The sequence below is a fragment of the Cherax quadricarinatus genome, chromosome 20, assembly GCF_038502225.1.
Source record: "Cherax quadricarinatus isolate ZL_2023a chromosome 20, ASM3850222v1, whole genome shotgun sequence".
NCBI lineage: Eukaryota > Metazoa > Arthropoda > Malacostraca > Decapoda > Parastacidae > Cherax > Cherax quadricarinatus.
The window spans coordinates 24,771,637-24,792,247 of record NC_091311.1 but is presented as its reverse complement, the minus strand read 5'-3'; the positions used below and the strand labels follow the sequence as shown (position 1 = coordinate 24,792,247).

At 38.9% G+C, this 20,611-nt stretch overlaps 1 protein-coding gene across 1 annotated transcript in view; it reads left to right on the top strand.

Moving 5' to 3' along the window:
* Nucleotides 1-8,949: 8,949 nt before the first annotated feature.
* The window catches only part of LOC128703750 (equilibrative nucleoside transporter 2), a 151,634-nt gene continuing 139,972 nt past the window's right edge, over nt 8,950-20,611 (top strand). The window contains exon 1 of the mRNA XM_070086909.1: nt 8,950-9,095. Coding sequence (XP_069943010.1) covers nt 9,070-9,095 — 26 coding nt within the window. The 5' untranslated portion in view covers nt 8,950-9,069. The remainder of the gene's footprint in view (nt 9,096-20,611) is intronic.

Sequence of the window (20,611 nt, the reverse complement as noted above, 5' to 3'; positions counted from 1 at the left end):
GTGTACGTAATTCCTTTATACCTACGGGCCCACCAGTATTGTCGCGTCGGGACGACGGGAGGTGCGTGGCCGAGCAAATGTAGACAGCCTGTACTGTCAGAACACACAGCCTAGCCGTTTGCTCTGACTAGTTCATATTTCGTGGCATTTTAGGTGCTGCCCTCTGTAGGCTCACCCACGTCAGTGGAAGGCTGAGCCCACCGGCCCTCACTCCTATGCCGACCGACTTGACAGACACAAGTGCTCCCCCTCCATGGACTGGCTTGCCGTCACTCCCTCACACTGCCCGTTGTGTACTTACTCCTATCCAATTAAAGCCAAACTAGTCAGTGGTGACATGTACTTGGCTCTGTGAAGACCTGTTTGTGTGCTCGCTGTGAATCTGAACCAGGATGCCCTCTCTTGAGCAGCTTTACCAGCAGCTGAGAGAAGAACTCAGAGTTGCTAAACTGGAGATACGGCGATTAACGGAGGAGAACAAGAGGATTCGTAGTAATCCTCCTGTTGTGAGTCCCCAGGTTAAAAGGGGAGCCTGGTCAGTGGTCGGGCAACATGGAACCAAGCTGAAGATTAAGAAAACGGTTGGAGAGGCAGAAACAACGAGAAACCAGAAGACTGCCGTGGAAACTTCCAACTCATTCTCGGTGCTACCTGACGAATGTGAGTGTTCTACTGGGAATGCCACAACGAGCACCAAGGAAGCATTGGCAGACGTGAGTGAGACATCCCTAGAAACCCCAACGAAGACCATCGAGAACGTCATGACGAATTCTACAAGTGGTGTAATGCTACCTGGCGAATGTGAGTCGACTACTCGGAGCATCACTACGGACGACGCCAAGGAAGGTAAAAACATTGTTGTTGTTGGGGATAGCCAGATTAGGTACATGGATAGGGCATTCTGTTTGAAGGATAGGAGTAGGAGGCAGAGAGTGTGTTTTCCTGGGGCTGGGATGAAGGATATTGTTAGCCGTCTGGATGACATCATGAGAGGTAATGGGAGCAATCCTATTATCTGTCTCAGTGCTGGAGGCAACGATGTTGGCAGACGTAGGAGTGAGGACCTGATTAGCAGGTATAGGTCAGCAATAAAGATAATTAGGAAGAAGGGTGGGAAACCTGTCATATGTGGCATTTTGCCAAGGAGAGGAGTTGGAAATGAATGGTTGTCCAGAGCAATTGGTGTCAATTGCTGGCTGGACAAATACTGTAAGGAAAATGCAGTAACATTCATTGACAACTGGGACCTCTTCTATGGCAGAAATGACATGTATGCCAGGGATGGGGTTCACTTGTCTAGGTGTGGGGTGGGAGCACTGGCCAACGCAGTGGAGGGAGCTGTTTGGTCTTTAAACTAGGAATAGTTAGTGGTATGGGTTTTGGCAGGAAAACTGTGAAGTCGCAGGGTAGTAACATGAGTACTAGGAGAACTAGTAATAGGCAAAATGAGGAGGATATTGGAAAGCCAGTGGCACAAATTGACAATGACAGTAATAGGTTTAGTAGAATAACAGAAAGGAGCAGGAAGGGTAAAGAGATAGGAGGGTCCTTAAGTATATATTACACAAATAGTCGCAGTGCTAGGAATAAGACGAGTTGAGACTAGTTGCTAGTGCAGGTAACATAGATGTATTTGCCATTACTGAGACGTGGTTTAATTCAAAAAGTCGGGACATGCCTGCAGAATGTCACATTCAGGGTTTTAAATTGTTCCAAGTAGATAGAAGTATCGGGAAGGCGGGTGGGGTGGCATTGTATGTCCGAGATCGCTTGAACTGTTGCATAAAAACGGGTATTAAGTCTGAAGTAACACATACAGAGTCTGTTTGGATAGAATTTTCAGAGGGGCATGAAAAATTAACTTTAGGTGTGATATACCGTCCCCCAAATTTAGATAGGGACCAGGGGAGACTACTATGGGAGGAAATTGTTAGGGCCACAAGGCACGATAATGTAGTAATTCTAGGAGACTTTAACTTTAGTCATATTGATTGGAATTTCTTGACTGGGAATTTAGAATCATACGATTTCTTAGAAGTAGTTCAGGATTGTTTTTTGAAGCAGTTTGTGACAGAACCTACAAGGGGAAATAACCTGCTTGACTTAGTTCTGGCAAACAATGAATCCCTTCTTAATAATTTAGAAGTTTCAGAGGAACTGGGTGCTAGCGACCACAAATCAATTACATGTAGAATTGAATGGAAGTATGATAGTAGGGATAACTCAGTAACAGTCCAAGATTTTCGCTTAGCAGATTACGATGGGCTTAGAGAACACTTATCATCTGTTGACTGGGGTAACGAAGAGAGCTATCAATATGACAGTTTTCTGAACACAATACATGCTGCTCAAAGAACGTTTATCCCTTATAAGGAAATTAGATCAAATAGAAATGCCCCAAAATGGATGAATAATAGGCTGAAATATCTACTAGGGCATAAGAAAGGAATTTATAGGCGTATCAAAAGAGGCGAGGGTCATCTTATGAATCAGTATATTGACATTAAGAGGGACATTAAAAAGGGATAAGAAAAGCTAAAAGGGACTATGAAATTAAAGTTGCTAGGGATTCTAAAACTAACCCAAAAAGTTTTTTTCAGGTCTATAGAACAAAAGTCAGAGATAAGATAGGTCCCCTTAAAAATAACTATGGGCATCTTACTGACAAAGAGAATGAAATGTGCTCGATTTTAAATAATTATTTTCTCTCGGTTTTTACACAGGAAGACACTAATAATATTCCGGTAATTAATTTTTATAGTGGATCAGAAGAAGATAAATTATGTAACATCACAGTCACTAGTGAAATGGTTGTGAAGCAGATAGACAGACTGAAGCAAAATAAGTCACCGGGTCCTGATGAGGTTTTTTCAAGGGTTCTAAAGGAATGCAAAATGGAAGTCTGTGAACCATTAACTAATATTTTTAATTTATCTCTTCAAACAGGTGCAGTGTCTGATATGTGGAAGATGGCTAATGTAATTCCTATTTTTAAAACAGGGGACAAGTCGTTACCGTCAAATTACCGTCCCATAAGCCTGACCTCAATTGTAGGCAAATTACTAGAGTCAATTATAGCTGAGATTATAAGAAGCCATCTCGATAAGCATAGCTTGATTAATGATACTCAGCATGGATTCACAAGAGGCCGGTCTTGTCTAACTAATTTATTAACTTTCTTCAGTAAAGCTTTTGAGGCTGTTGACCACGATAAAGAATTTGATATTATTTACTTAGATTTTAGTAAGGCATTTGATAGAGTTCTGCACCAAAGACTGTTGAAGAAAGTAGCAGCTCATGGCATTGGGGGAAGGGTGCTCTCGTGGATCGAATCATGGCTCACAGACAGGAAGCAAAGAGTGTCCATAAATGGGGTTAAATCCGAGTGGGGATCAGTAACAAGTGGCGTTCCACAGGGATCAGTCTTGGGCCCGTTGTTGTTTATAATATATATCAATGATCTTGATGAAGGAATTACTAGTGATATGAGCAAATTCGCCGATGACACGAAGATAGGTAGGATAATTGATTCAAACGTAGATGTTAGGGAACTTCAGGAGGATTTAGACAAACTCTACTCTTGGTCAGAAAAGTGGCAGATACAGTTCAATGTAGATAAATGCAAGGTTCTGAAGCTCGGGAGTGTCCATAACCCTAGCACTTATAAGTTAAATAATGTAGAACTTAACCATACAGATTGCGAAAAGGACTTGGGGGTTATGGTTAGCAGCAACCTTAAACCAAGACAGCAATGCATTCACTTGTTAGACGAAGAATGAGGGGAGACCTGATCGAAGTGTATAAGTGGAAGATAGGTATTAATAAAGGGGATATTAACAAGTCTTGAGGATATCTCTCCAAGAGAGAACCAGCAGTAATGGATTTAAATTAGATAAGTTTAGATTTAGAAAGGACATAGGAAAGTATTGGTTTGGAAATAGGGTAGTTGATGAGTGGAACAGTCTACCTAGTTGGGTTATTGAGGCTGGGACTTTGGGTAGTTTCAAATCTAGGTTGGATAAGTACATGAGTGGGAGGGGTTGGATTTGAGTGGGACTTGCACATCAGAGCTTATTTCTTGGGTAGCATTGAAAATTGGGTTGTTCAAATGTTTGTTAGTGGAATGAATTGTAAAGGACCTGCCTAGTATGGGCCAACAGGCCTGCTGCAGTGTTCCTCCTTTCTTATGTTCTTATGTTCTTATGTAGTCCACGGCCGTATCATTGCTACCTACGCTACCTTCATCGGCACTAAACCGCTGTTCAGCAGTAAGAACAGCAATAACACCATTAGGGTCCTTTGATCTCCACCACGATGCGACCCACAACCGTCGGCTATCACTCAGGTATCTACTTACTGCTGTGTGAACATAGGCAAGAAATGTAAGGAAACATGCCTAACGTTTCCATCCGCCCCGGGATCAGACCTGTGTTCTTCGGTTGTGAGCTGATATAGCTATCACTGATCAAGAATATTAGTTGCACCTCATAGCCCTCAAGAAGCAGAGAGCTGCAGGTCAGCTCCATTATGACACCTGGGAATAAAAACCTGGTAGCAGGGGAGACTTTAATGCAACTTTTCACCCAAGGTGAATACCTGGGTGCTATAACTTAGCCTCTCCAAGATGTGCAGGATGCCACTACTCTACTGGCATGTATAAAAGAAAGAAATTGACTCACACAGAGCATTATAACTCTCTGAACCATCTTCTAAGTAATAATATACACCATCGATGAAAATGTGAAGCCTGTCAATAAAAAAGAATCTTAATTTATCACACGTAAATCATAGAGAATATATACCAACACCTACTATAAGTATACCCCTTTCGGGGATACCTAATAAAAGTAATAGTCACAGATATACATTTTTATAAAAAAAAAAAATCTCGGGTGACTGGGAGTGAGGTGAGTGAGTGTAACAGCAGTCTTGTGTTTACCAGTTTCAAGGACAAGCTGTCAACAGTGTGGTGATACCTGCAAACTGTAGTCAAGATCACTGGTACACAAATGTCGCTTTCCACAGCTTCAAGAACAACACATTTACTTTCCAAAGATGTTGATGCTTTCGAGTTGACTTGTCTGTGGTGATGTGAATGGAGGAGAGATCCGCATGGATAGTAAAGACTGTAAATTTAATATATAAAGAAAGTGGCAGTAAAATGTAACATGGGAAGCAGCGGGATCGGAACTCTGTCGCGGTGGTGCTGTTTCGTGGAAAATTCTTATAATTTTGTGGAAGAAATGACCTCTTGTGAGAACATTTGTAGGAGGACATTTATACCATTAAAATTGTGGGATTTTTTGTGGAATTTGTTTTTTTGCGGGATGAGTCATGAGAATTTTTATATCGTGTGATATTTTTCAGGAAAAATACATTCTAGTGTTTGTGAAAATATTCACATAGCGACGGGTATTTGATGTTACGGAAATAATGAAATAATGGTATAGATAAATTACATGTCAAAATGAAGGTTAACGTTGAGGAACGCGTCCATGAGAATCACGTCCAGGACGTGTCCCCTTCCTGTACTGTTGTTCCAGGTCTAAACCCACTCATCCAACTTAATTCAATTCTACTCATAAGTGTCTATTTACCTCTCTTAAGAGCGGACCTCAAGAGTGATGAAAAGCATTAACGTTGAGGAACGCGTCCATGAGAATCACGTCCAGGACGTGTCCCCTTCCTGTACTGTTGTTCCAGGTCTAAACCCACTCATCCAACTTAATTCAATTCTACTCATAAGTGTCTATTTACCTCTCTTAAGAGCGGACCTCAAGAGTGATGAAAAGCAAAGCCAGAGATATTGTTTGTCAGGGAGAAAATGATAACAGATTCACAGGTGAGTTGTGAATATTTTAATCTATATTTTGTAACTGAATTGAGTGTTTTTTCTTCGTTATACTGTACAATATTAACGATAAAGTTTTGCTAAAATATATTTGTCATTGACATTAATAGTGGAATGTTGTTCAAGTGTGTACGATTAACTTAACATTGAAGGGATTCCTCAGTACATTTCCTGCTATGTTGTTTGACTGTGTCCACGAGAGGCAACCAGCAGTCTGTGTTTCCCTTTGGCTTCACAGTTAATATTTTGTTTGACAGAATACTACATTTTAATTTATGCCACTGTAGACTGTTCCACTGTAGACTTCCACTGTAGACTGTTCCACTGCAGACTGTTCCACTGCAGACTGTTACACTGTAGACTGTTCCACTGTAGACTTCCACTGTAGACTGTTACACTGTAGACTGTTCCACTGTAGACTTCCACTGTAGACTGTTCCACTGCAGACTGTTCCACTGCAGACTGTTACACTGTAGACTGTTCCACTGTAGACTTCCACTGTAGACTGTTACACTGTAGACTGTTCCACTGTAGACTGTTCCACTGCAGACTGTTACACTGTAGACTGTTCCACTGTAGACTTCCACTGTAGACTGTTACACTGTAGACTGTTACACTGTAGACTGTTACACTGTAGACTGTTACACTGTAGACTGTTACACTGTAGACTTCCACTGTAGACTGTTACACTGTAGACTGTTACACTGTAGACTGTTCCACTGTAGACTGTTCCACTGCAGACTGTTACACTGTAGACTGTTCCACTGTAGACTTCCACTGTAGACTGTTACACTGTAGACTGTTACACTGTAGACTGTTACACTGTAGACTGTTACACTGTAGACTGTTCCACTGTAGACTGTTACACTGTAGACTGATACACTGTAGACTGTTCCATTGTAGACTGTTCCACTGTAGACTGTTCCACTGTAGACTGTTCCACTGTATACTTCCACTGTAGACTGTTACACTGTAGACTGTTCCACTGTAGACTGTTACACTGTAGACTGTTACACTGTAGACTTACACTGTAGACTTACACTGTAGACTGTTACACTGTAGACTGTTCCATTGTAGACTGTTCCACTGTAGACTGTTCCACTGTAGACTGTTCCACTGTAGACTTCCACTGTAGACTGTTCCACTGTAGACTGTTCCACTGTAGACTGTTACACTGTAGACTGTTACACTGTAGACTGTTCCACTGTAGACTGTTACACTGTAGACTGTTACACTGTAGACTGTTACACTGTAGACTGTTACACTGTAGACTGATACACTGTAGACTGTTCCATTGTAGACTGTTCCACTGCAGACTGTTCCACTGTAGACTGTTCCACTGTAGACTTCCACTGTGGACTTTTCCACTGTAGACTGTTCCACTGTAGACTGTTACACTGTACACTTACACTGTACACTGTTCCACGGTAGACTGTTACACTGTAGACTGTTACACTGTAGACTGTTACACTGTAGACTGTTACACTGTAGACTGTTACACTGTAGACTTCCACTGTAGACTATTACACTGTAGACTATTACACTGTAGACTGTTACACTGTAGACTGTTACACTGCAGACTGTTCCACTGTAGACTGTTCCACTGTAGACTTGTAGACTGTTCCACTGTAGACTGTTCCACTGTAGACTGTTACACTGTAGACTGTTACACTGTAGACTGTTACACTGTAGACTGTTCCACTGTAGACTTACACTGTAGACTGTTCCACTGTAGACTTACACTGTAGACTGTTACACTGTAGACTGTTACACTGTAGACTGTTACACTGTAGACTGTTACACTGTAGACTTACACTGTAGACTGTTCCACTGTAGACTGTTACACTGTAGACTTCCACTGTAGACTGTTACACTGTAGACTGTTCCGCTGTAGACTTACACTGTAGACTGTTACACTGTAGACTGTTCCACTGTAGACTTACACTGTAGACTGTTACACTGTAGACTGTTACACTGTAGACTGTTACACTGTAGACTTACACTGTAGACTGTTACACTGTAGACTTCCACTGTAGACTGTTACACTGTAGACTGTTACACTGTAGACTGTTACACTGTACACTGTTCCACTGTAGACTTACACTGTAGACTGTTACACTGTAGACTGTTACACTGTAGACTGTTACACTGTAGACTGTTCCACTGTAGACTGTTACGCTGTAGACTTACACTGTAGACTGTTACACTGTAGACTGTTCCACTGTAGACTTACACTGTAGACTTACACTGTAGACTGTTACACAGTAGACTGTTACACTAGACTGTTACACTGTAGACTGTTACACTGTAGACTGTTACACTGTAGACTGTTACACTGTAGACTGTTTACACTGTAGACTGTTACACAGTAGACTGTTACACTGTAGACTGTTACACTGTAGACTGTTACTGTAGACTGTTACACTGTAGCATGTTCCACTGTAGACTGTTCCACTGTAGACTGTTACACTGTAGACTGTTACACTGTAGACTGTTACACTGTAGACTGTTACACTGTAGACTGTTACACTGTAGACTGTTACACTGTAGACTGTTACACTATAGACTGTTACACTGTAGACTGTTACACTGTTACACTGTACACTGTTACACTGTAGACTGTTACACTGTTACACTGTACACTGTTACACTGTAGACTGTTACACTGTACACTGTTACACTGTACACTGTTACACTGTACACTGTTACACTGTACACTGTTACACTGTAGACTGTTACACTGTACACTGTTACACTGTAGACTGTTACACTGTTACACTGTACACTGTTACACTGTACACTGTTACACTGTACACTGTTACACTGTACACTGTTACTGTAACATTCAACAACTTAATATGTTTTGCTCATGGTGTACGAAAGTGTGAATTTTAAATCATTAAACAATTTACCTTTGTTTAACATTCTTGTGATAATAAATTTAGAATAAATTCTGTAATTGCTGATATGTGTAATTTCAGCATTTTAGCGGGAACATCTATGGGATTTACGCATTATTTGTGGGAGTTTTGTGGGAGAATTCTCGCTCGTATATGGGAAATTGCCAAGGTTGAAGTGGCAACACTGCTGTGGTGAACGTCAGTGCTTAACGCGCGGTGATTGTGGAGGGTCGTAGCTGATGTTCCTGCCACGGGGACTTGTGTACATTATTCTTTAATTCTTTGTTTTTCACGAGCACTATCAAGTTTGTGTGAGAGATGAATGACGACACGAAGGCGAAGACGTAAGTAATGTTGATCCTAGTTGCTGTGTGTGGGCTCGCCTATGTGCGGTTGCAGAGGTCGATAGCTGGCCCGGCCTCGTCACTAGTCGCTACTAGATCACTCCCACCTCCAAGAACCTTATCATACCTCTTTTTAAAGCTGTGTATGAATCTTACCTCCACTACTTCACTTTCCAGATTATTCGACTTCCTGACAACTCTAAGGCTGAAGAAACACTTTCTAACATCCCTATGGCTCATCTGAGTTTTAAACTTACAGTTGTGTCCCCTCGTTCCTGTGTCCCATCTCGGAAATATTCTAGCCCTGTCCACCTTGTCAGTTCCTCTCATAAGTCTTTATCATGTCGTCCTTATCCCTCCTATCCTATAGTGCCATCATAAAACACATCCCTTAGTTTCGGGACTAGTCTTGCTGCAAACTTCTGTACTTTCTCTAATTTCTTGACGCACTTGACCAGACGTGGGTTCCATACTGGTACTACTTATTCCAATATGGGCCTGGCGTACACTGTGTAGTGTCGTTAATGACTCCTTACTTAGATGTCAAAACGCTATTCTTTGGTTTGCTGGGCGCCTATATGCTGCAGCAGTTATTTGGTTGATGTGCACCTCAAGAGATGTGCTTTGTGTGATGCTCACCCCAAGTTCCTTTTCCTTGAGTGAGGTTTGCATCCTTTGACCCCAATCCTGTACTCCTCTGCGGTCTTCTTTGTTCTCTCCCAAGGGTCATAATTTGCACTTGTGTGTGTGTGTGTGTGTGTGTGTGTGTGTGTGTGTGTGTGTGTGTGTGTGTTCATTTACATTTACCTTTATGTGGTTGCAGGGGTCATATCTCAGATCCTGGACCTTCCTTTTCGCTAGCCCCTAATGTGTTCACTCTTTCCTGCCTTCGATAGCCTTGTCGTACCTCTTCTTAAAACTATGTTTGGATCCTGCCTCGGCCACTCAACTGTCCAAGCCGATCCAGTTCCAGACTAATGTAAGACTGAAGAAATACTTTCTAACACTCCTGTGACTCAACATCCTGTTGTGTCCTCTTGTTCCTGAGTCCCGTCTGTTAAATAATTTGTCCGTATCCACTCTATCAGTTTCTCTCGGTATTTTGTATTTTTCTTTTATCAAATACCTTCTAATCCTTCTTTCCTGCAATATCATTAAGTTTATTTCCCTTAATCTCTCTTCATATGACATACCCCTTAGTTCTAGGACTAGTTTCATTGCAAACCTCTGCACTTTTTGTAGTTTTTTTGACATGCTTGATCAGGTGTGGGCTCCATTCTGGTGCTGCATACTCCAGTATGGGCCTGACGTATGCCATATACAGTATCATGATAATTGCTTTTCTTTGATTTCTGAAAGTTAATCGTAGGTTCGCCGGATGCTCATTTGCTGCAGCAGTTATTTGGTTAATATGTGCCTCACGAAATATGTTCGGTATAATACTCACCCCGAGGTTTTAATCATTAATTCTTTGCTCATCACCAATCTTCAAAAATGAGCACTTGCTGGGTTTAAATTACTGTAGCCACTTGCCAGAGTAGATCCGCAGTTTGTTCAGGTCCATTTGTACTTTCCTGGTCCTCACCTGCTTGTATTCTCAAAAGCTTCACTTCATCTGCGAATAAGGATACCTCTGACTTTATCCTTTCTATCATGTCGTTCACATTTACAAGAAATAATACCGGTCATAGTACTGACCCATATGGAACCTCACTTGTCACATGCACCCATTCTGACACCCAGCTCTCTCTCGCTCTTCGCCCCTAGCTTGCCTCTGTTACTTTGTAGAACTCTACTAGGTTTGCGAGACAGGATTTACCATCTCTAAAGCCATGCTAGTTATCGTTTATTAGCCATCTCCTTTCTAGGTGCTCCACCACTCTTATTTTCTCTATAACCTAGCATACTATGCGTGTCAGTGACATATCCTCTTTCATCAGTACTGGAACCATGTTTGCTATCTTTCACACCTCTGTGTTTATTGACATACTGAAGATTGTTGCTAGTGGCTCACAAGGAACTTCTGCTTCCTTTCAAGACTCATGGAGAGATATTACCCAGTACCTCTCCCTTTCAGGTATTTACCACATACAATAGCTCCTTCACCTCTTCTCCAGTTGTATATATTGCGCCCAGCGTTCGCTGACTCACTCTACCACTTCAGTTCTTTGGTAAACTTCCCGTTTCATTTTAGAATACCCCTTCTTCAATTTCTTGCTGAGCTCCTCTCATTCATTCCCGGTTAGCTTTTCTCTTGCTTACTTCAGCATGATTACCTGTCCCTTTACTGTTGTCTTGCTCTTGATGTGGCTGTTTAGCAAGTTTTGGCCGGATTTTACTTTCGATGTTATATTCTCAAACTGTCGTTGAACCTCTTTTTCCCATCCATGCATATTTGTTTCTCGCTCTTCTGCTCACTTCCTTGTTCTTTTAAGTTCTTTGCTCTTTTACATTGTCTCCATTCTCTAAAATATATGATTATCCTCTTTGCACCTCAAGGTAGATCACTGTTCTCCCCATTGCTTCTTTTACTCTTGGGCATGAATTTCTCCTTTACCTCGCTGCACTTTCCGGCTCCATACTACACATAATCAGTTCCCTTTCCCACTGCACTTCATTCAGGCATTACCTCATGCATGTGTAGTCTTATCTTATGACGTTTGGCTTGTCTCGTGCTTCCCGTGCTGCTTCTCTCTCCAAGTTTACTTCCACAAGGAACTCGAACCTCAGTAATAATAGTAGAGGACTCATGCAACTAATATGGCATTTTACTGTGGTAATGTTTCTCCCCAGGAACTCTGTCAAGCCGTTACAAAGAGTACAGGAACGTATATATATATATATATGTATATATATATATATATATATATATATATATATATATATATATATATATATATATATATATATATATATATATATATATATATATATAATGTCGTGCCGAATAGGCAGAACTTGCGATCTTGGCTTAAATAGCAACGCTCATTTTGCCATATAGGACAAGTGAAAATTTGTGTATGCAATAATTTCGCCAAAATCATTCTGAACCTGACGAAAAAAAAAATATTTCACTGTGTTTGTTTAGTATTAAATTACTGTAAACAAATCTAAAATATATTTAGTTGGATTAGGCTAAAATAAATTGCTCTTATTATAATAAGGTTAGGTAAGTTTTCTAAGATTCTTTTGGTGCAAAATTATAAATTTTCACATTAACATTAATGAAAAAAAATATATCTTTAAACGTATGAAAGAAAATTTCAGAAAGGACTTAATTTTAAATGAGTTCTTGCTAATTGACCAGTTTTACATATTCGGCACGACATATATATATATTTATATATATATATATATATATATATATATATATATATATATATATATATATATATATATATATATATATATATATAAATGTCGTGCCGAATAGGCAGAATTTGCGATCTTGGCTTAAATAGCAACGCTCATCTTGCCATATAGGACAAGTGAAAATTTGTGTATGCAATAATTTCGCCAAAATCAATCTGAACCTAATGAAAAAAATATATTTCACTGTGTTTCTTTAGTATTAAATTGCTGTAAACAAATCTAAAATATATTTAGTTGGGTTAGGCTAAAATAAATTGCGCTTTTTATAATAAGGTTAGGTAAGTTTTCTAAGATTCCTTTGGTGCAAAATTAAAAGTTTTTACATTAACATTAATGAAAAATATATATCTTTAAACGTATAAGAGAAAATTTCAGGAAGGATTTAATTTTGCATGAGTTCTTGCTAATTGACCAGTTTTATATATTCGGCACGACATATATATATATATATATATATATATATATATATATATATATATATATATATATATATATATATATATATATATATATATACATATATATACAAAGCAACCACTGTGAAAGAATAGAGAAATTCCAAGGGCTTTCGTGACTACTCACATTATCAAGGATAATGTGAGTAGCTGGATGCTTTACTTTCATTGTTCCTTGATAATGTGAGTAGTCACGAAAGCACTTGGAACTTCTCCATTCTTTCACAGTGGTTGTTTTGCATATTCTGAAATCACCTGTTTACTGTGATCTTATTGCATATATATATATATATATATATATATATATATATATATATATATATATATATATATATATATATATATATATAGATGAAAAGCTGTAAGCCTTCTCCCTGAAAGCTGGCTGCCTTGGATCAAACGTGTAGCGCAAGCTACACGCCAAGGTATTGGTCCAGTGTGGGTAGATTGGTAAAGCACTGCGTACCTTGTCCTAAGGTTCGTAGGTTCGAGTCTCCTTCGGCCAGAGATCAGTGTTTGTGTATATTTCGCATGCTCTCGCGAATTCCTTGCATATATATATATATATATATATATATATATATATATATATATATATATATATATATATATATATATATGTACAGTGGAACCTCGGCTGACCTGAACTTAGCCAGTGGTGACCTATACTTAGCTCAGTGGTGACCTGTACTTACCTCAGTGAGAACGTGTCTAGTGTACTCCCCTTGGACTGAACCAAGATGCCCTCCATCGAGCAACTTTACCAGCAGCTTAAGGAAGAATTGAGGATGGCGAAGATGGAGATATGGCGATTGATTGAGGAAAACAAGAGGATTCGTAGTAGTCCTCCTGTTGTGAGTCCTCAGGTCAAGAAGGGAACCTGGACAGTGGCTGGACAGCATGGAACGAAGTTGACGATCAAGAAAACGAATGGAAAGGTAGAAACGATGAAGAAGAAAGAGAATGCTGTGGAAACTGTTGTAGAAGCATCTAATGCATTCTACGTGCTACCCAACGAATGTAAGTCGACTACTGGGAACGTCAAGACGAACGACACCAAGGAAGGTAAAAATATTGTTGTTGTTGGGGATAGCCAGGTTAGGTATATGGATAGGGCGTTCTGCTTGAAGGATAGGAGCAGGAGACAGAGGGTTTGCTTTCCTGGGGCTGGGATGGAGGATATTGTTAGATGGCTTGACAAAATCATGAATAGTAATTGGATCAATCCTATTATCTGCCTCAGTGCTGCAGGCAATGATGTAGGCAAGTGCAGAAGTGAGGATTTAGTTAAAAGGTTCAGGACAACCATAGACATAATTAGGAAGAAGAGGGGCACCCAGTTTTATGTGTCATTTTGCCAAGAAGGGGTGTTGGAAATGAATGGTTGTCCAGAGCAATTGGTATTAATTGTTGGCTGGACAAACACTGTAAGGATAATGCAGTACCATTCATTGACAACTGTGACCACTTCTATGGCCGAAATGACATGTGTGCCAGGGATGGGGTTCATTTATCCAGGGCAGGTGTGGGTTTTCTTGCTAGCTCAGTTGGGGGTGTTGTTAGGACTTTAAACTAGGATTAGTTAGAGGTATGGGTGTAGAAATGAAAAATAATGAGAATGGATATATTGACTTAGGCTTTGATAATATGAATCTTAATAATAACCGTCATCCAGTAACACTGGGTAATGATAATTTCAGAAATTATGTGACAGCAAAGGTGAATAGGAAAAATGTGCAAAAGAAAAAAACTTATGATTGTATTTTATGCTAACAGTCGAATTCCAAGAAGATTAATGAACTACGTTTGGTAGCGTGTGCTGAGAACTTTGATGTCATTGCTTTAACTGAAACGTGGTATGATTTAAAGAATCAGGATATGATTGATGAGTGTAATATTAAAGGGTTTAAGTAGTTCCATGTGGATGGATGTAATGGGAAGGGGGTAAGAGTTGCATTATATGTTAGAGAAAATATTAATTGTTGCATAAAAACAGGTATAAAAATAGATGGAATAGTAACAGAATCTGTTTGGGTAGAGTTTGTAGAGGGTCAAGAAAAACTAATTATAGGTGTAATATACCGACCTCCAGGCATGGATCACAATAGAGGGAGACTTCTTTGGGACGAAACTGTTAGGGCTTCTAGACACAATAACGTAGTGATAGTAGGGGATTTTAACTTAAGTCAAATTGACTGGAATTCTTTGACCGGTAATCTGAAGTCCAGTGACTTTACGAAACAGTTTAGGACTGCTTTCTGAAGCAGTGTGTAACAGAGCCTACCAGAGGTAATAATTTGCTCGACTTAGTCTTGTCAAATTAGGAAACACTCGTAAATAATCTGGAGATCACTGAAGAGCTTGGCGCAAGTGATCACAAATTCATCACTTTTAGCATTAACTGGGAATACAGATCCAATTCCGTTGATCAAGAGCTCCTCAGTAAGGAACCTCCCTTGAGGGGGAAGTTCGCATCCTGAAATTTCATTCGTATCCAGATGCAAAAAATCGATGGAGTGACTGTTCGTATCCTGAAAAATTGGAATGGTGGGGCATTTGTAAGCCTATGTATATATATATATATATATATATATATATATATATATATATATATATATATATATATATATATATATATATATATATATATATATATATATATGCAATAAGATCACAGTAAACAGGTGATTTCAGAATATGCAAAACAACCACTCTGAAAGAATAGAGAAATTCCAAGCGCTTTCGTGACTACTCACATTATCAAGGAACTATGAAAGTAAAGCATCCAAGGAAGCTATATAAGGGGTCTGGTCGGCACCTCACTATCAGATCCCACAACGGTTTAAACACGTGACGCGCGGCGAGCCAACTTGGAAAGGTCCTTGGCACAACTCACCCCACAAACTATTCTACCCAAGAAATAAGAAATTTTAAAGATTATTTGTCCAGTGTATTATTAAATTCTTCCCAAATTCTATTAATTATAAATGGATCTAATTTATATAAACCAAAGGAAATATTCATATTATTGTCAAAACTGCTTTTTATGAAACAAGATTCAATTATATTCCTGTCGACCATGGACTTGCTTGATACTACTTTCTCAACTTTTTGAAAATCAATTGGATGGTTAAAATCTCTTACATGAATAAATAGAGCATTGGAATCTTGTCCAGTTCTAATGCTATATTTATGTTGTTTTAATCTTAGTTCGAGATTTTTACCAGTTTGACCGTAATAAACTTTATCGCAAATTTTACAAGGAATCTTATAGACACATCCATCAGCATTTTGGGGGGAATTCTTTATCAAAAGTTTTTTTACTGTATCGAGATTTTTGAATACAACTTTAATATTAAAAGTCTTAAGAAGAGAAGGCATATCAACCAAGTTTTCATGGTAAGGGAGAACCAACATATTTTTATTTGAATAAGGCTGGTTGTCCCTTTTTGGATTGTAAAAAGTATTTCTGGCAACTTTAAAAGATTTATCAATTACATTTCTTGGGTATTTTAAATCATTACCTATTTCATAAATTTTGGATATTTCCTCATCTATGAACTCAGGACTACAAATTCGTAAAGCTCTCAGAAACATTGATGAGAAAACAGACAGTTTGACTCTATCTTGATGCGAGGAATAATAGTGGACATAGGAACAGTTATTAGTAGGTTTTCTGTAAATTTTAAATTTGAATTCATTATTACCCTTAATAATTAAAACATCTAGAAAAGGCAATGAGTTATTTTCTTCAAACTCAACAGTAAAGTTTATTGAATGGGCTAAGCTATTTAATTTTCCAAGGAAATGGTGTATATCTACATTTTTGGGCATAAGACACAAAATATCATCAACATATCTGAACCATTTAGCTCTATTAGGGATGATTGTGTTAAGTAACCTTGTTTCAAAAAATTCCATGTATAGGTTACTAAGAACAGGTGAAAGAGGATTTCCCATTGCCATACCAAACTTCTGAGTGTAAAATTTATCATTAAATACAAATTTTGCATTAACAATGCAAAGTTTAATAAGTTTAATGATAGTAGGAACTGGCAATGGTAAATCATAGTTAACGAGTTCTTCAGATAAGAAACTTAATAAATCATAAACAGGAACTTTCGTAAACAAGGAAGTAACATCAAAACTAACCATGTTAAAATCATTTAGGTCAGTCAAGGAGCTTAATTTATCAACCAAGTCTATGTTGTTTTTAACATTAAAGTTAGAAATTTTGCCAACAATAGGGCTCAAAATATCAACAAGCCATTTGGATAATTTATATGAAACTGACCCTATGGAGCTAATAATTGGTCTGACTGGATTCCCTGGTTTGTGTGTTTTTTTATTAGTCCATACATGAGTGGTTGTTTTGCATATATATATATATATATATATATATATATATATATATATATATATATATATATATATATATATATATATATATATATATATTGTATGTATCACATGAAGCGAAAGAATATAGACACTGCCATCACCTTGATGAAGGGATTACTAGTGACATAAGTAAGTTTGCTGATGATACAAAGATAGGCCGTATAATTCACTCTGAGGAGGATATCAATGAACTCCAGGAGGATTTGGACAAATTAATGTCTTGGTCTGAAAAATGACAGATGAAGTTCAATGTGGATAAGTGTAAGGTACTTGCCCTTGGTAATGAAAATAACCCTCGAAGCTATAATCTAGGTGAAGTAGAGCTTGGTCATACAGAATGTGAAAAAGACTTGGGAGTCATGGTAAGCAGAAATCTAAAGCCAAGACAGCAGTGCCTTAGTGTGCGCAACAAGGCCAACAGATTACTTGGATTTATCTCAAGAAGTATAAGTAACAGAAGTCCAGAAGTTATTTTACAGCTCTATACATCACTAGTGAGGCCTCATTTAGATTATGCTGCTCAGTTTTGGTCCCCTTACTACAGGATGGACATAGACTCATTAGAGAACATACAGAGAAGAATAACTAACATGATTTACTGTGTAAGGAACCTCCCGTATGAAGATAGACTTAAAGCCTTAAATCTCCACTCTCTGGAGAGGCGTAGAATGAGGGGAGATATCGTTGAAGTGTATAAGTGGATGACAGGCATAAACAAGGGAGATATTAATAAAGTACTGAGGGTGTCGAGCCAGGTAAGAACCAGAAATAATGGATATAAGTTGGATAAATTTAGATTTAGAAAGGACATAGGTAAGTAATGGTTTTCTAACAGAGTTGTAGATGCGTGGAACAGTCTTCCGAGTGGGGTGATAGAGGCTAGGACCTTGGGTAGCTTTAAGAAGAGACTGGACAAATATATGAGTGGGAGGGACTGGGTTTGATTGGTGTCATGGGGTACGGGAGTTATTTCTTGGGTAGCTTTAGGTAGAGGTCGTTTTGATAAGGACCTGCCTCGTATGGGCCAGTAGGCCTTCTGCAGCGTTCCTACATTCTTATGTTCTTATGTTCTTATAGCACCAAGAGCTACTACTACTACGCAGATTCCTTCGTAATCATAAGCATGATCATCGTCAATAAAATCATTAGCTAGATAACCCAATCGAGATTAGACAGGTGTTCCCTAAGTCCATTGTAATCGGCAGAACGAAAATCTGGGATTTTTACCGTATTATCGTTATTCTTGTATTCCCAGTTAATGCTAAAAGTGATTGATTTCTGATCACTTGCGCCAAGCTCTTCAGTGATCTCCAGATTATTTACGAGTGTTTCCTTATTTGACAAGACTAGGTCGAGCAAATTATTACCCCTGGTAGGCTCTGTTACACACTGCTTCAGAAAGCAGTCCTGAACTGTTTCCATAAAGTCACTGGACTCCAGATTACCGGTCTAAGAATTCCAGTCAATTTGACTAAAGTTAAAATCCCCTACTATCACCACGTTATTGTGTCTAGAAGACCTAACAATTTCGTCCCAAAGAAGTCTCCCTCTATCGTGATCCATGCCTGGAGGTCGGTACATTACACCTATAATTAGTTTCTCTTGACCCTCTACAAACTCTACCCAAACAGATTCTGTTACTATTCCATCTATTTTTATACCTGTTTTTATGCAACAATTAATATTTTCTCTAATGTATAAAGCAACTCCTCCCCACTTCCCATTACATCTATCCACATGGAACAACTTAAATCCTTTAATATTACACTCAGCAATCGTATCCCTATTCTCTAAATCATACCATGTTTCAGTTAATGCAATGACATCAAAGTTCCCTGCACACGCTTCCAAACGTAGTTCATTAATCTTATTTATTGCAATTCGACTGTTAGCATAAAATACCATCATATGTTTTTTTCTTCTGCACATTTTTCCTATTCACCTTTGCTTTTACACAATTTCTGAAATTTTCATTACCCAGCGTTACTCCATGACGGTTATTATTATGATTCATAATATCAAAGCCCAAATCAATATATCCAGACTCATTATTTTTCACTTCTAAACCCACACCTCTAACTAATCCTAGTTTAAAGTCCAAACAACACCCCCAACTGAGCTAGCAAGAAAACCCACACCTGCCCTGGATAAATGAACCCCATCCCTGGCACACATGTCATTTCGGCCATAGAAGTGGTCCCAGTTATCAATGAATGGTACTGCATTATCCTTACAGTGTTTGTCCAGCCAACAATTAATACCACTTGCTCTGGACAATCATTCATTTCCAACACCCCTTCTTGGCAAAATGACACATATAACAGGACGTCCCCCCCCCTCCTTCGTAATTATGTTTATTGCAGTCCTCGACCTTCTAACTAAATCCTCACTTCTATGCTTCCCTACATCATTGCCTGCAGCACTGAGGTAGATAATAGGATTGATCCCATTACCGTTCATGATGTTGTCAAGCCGGCTAACAATATCCTTCATCTTAGCCCCAAGAAAGCAAACTCTCTGTCTCCTGCTCCTATCCTTCAAGCAGAAGGCCCTATCCATATACCTAACCTGGCTATCCCCAACAACAACAATACCCAGTAGTCGACTCACATTAGTCGGGTACTACGGAGAATGCATTAGATGTGTCCACAGCAGTTTCCACAGTAGTCTCTTTCTTCTTCATGCTGTCCAGCCACTGTCCAGGTTCCCTTCTTGACCTGAGGACTCACAACAGGAGGACTACTACGAATCCTTTTGTTTTCCTCAATCAATCGCCATATCTCCATCTTCGCTACCCTCAATTCTTCCTTAAGCTGTTGGTAAAGTTGCACGATGGAGGGCATCTTGGTTATGTCCACAGAGAGTACATTAGACGCATCCTCATTACTATTACTATTACTACTACTACTATCTACGAAACGGTCTGGTAGGCCTACTGCAATGTTTATAATCTTTCAACTTATGTGATATATATATATATATATATATATATATATATATATATATATATATATATATATATATATATATATATATATATATATATATATATATATTATATGCTTAACAATTCGCAAACTGGTAAAATTATTTACAAACATTGTCTCTAAGTCCACAGCAGGACTCGAGCCTGCTAACTCTGCATCAGAGTTCACAGTACTTTACCACGAGACTTGACCTGCGATAAGTATGGGCGCTTAGTCGAAGCTAAGCGATGTTACCCATCGCAGAAAAAACCATACCCCCGGCAGGGATTGAACCCGCGGTCATAGAGACTCTATGACCGCG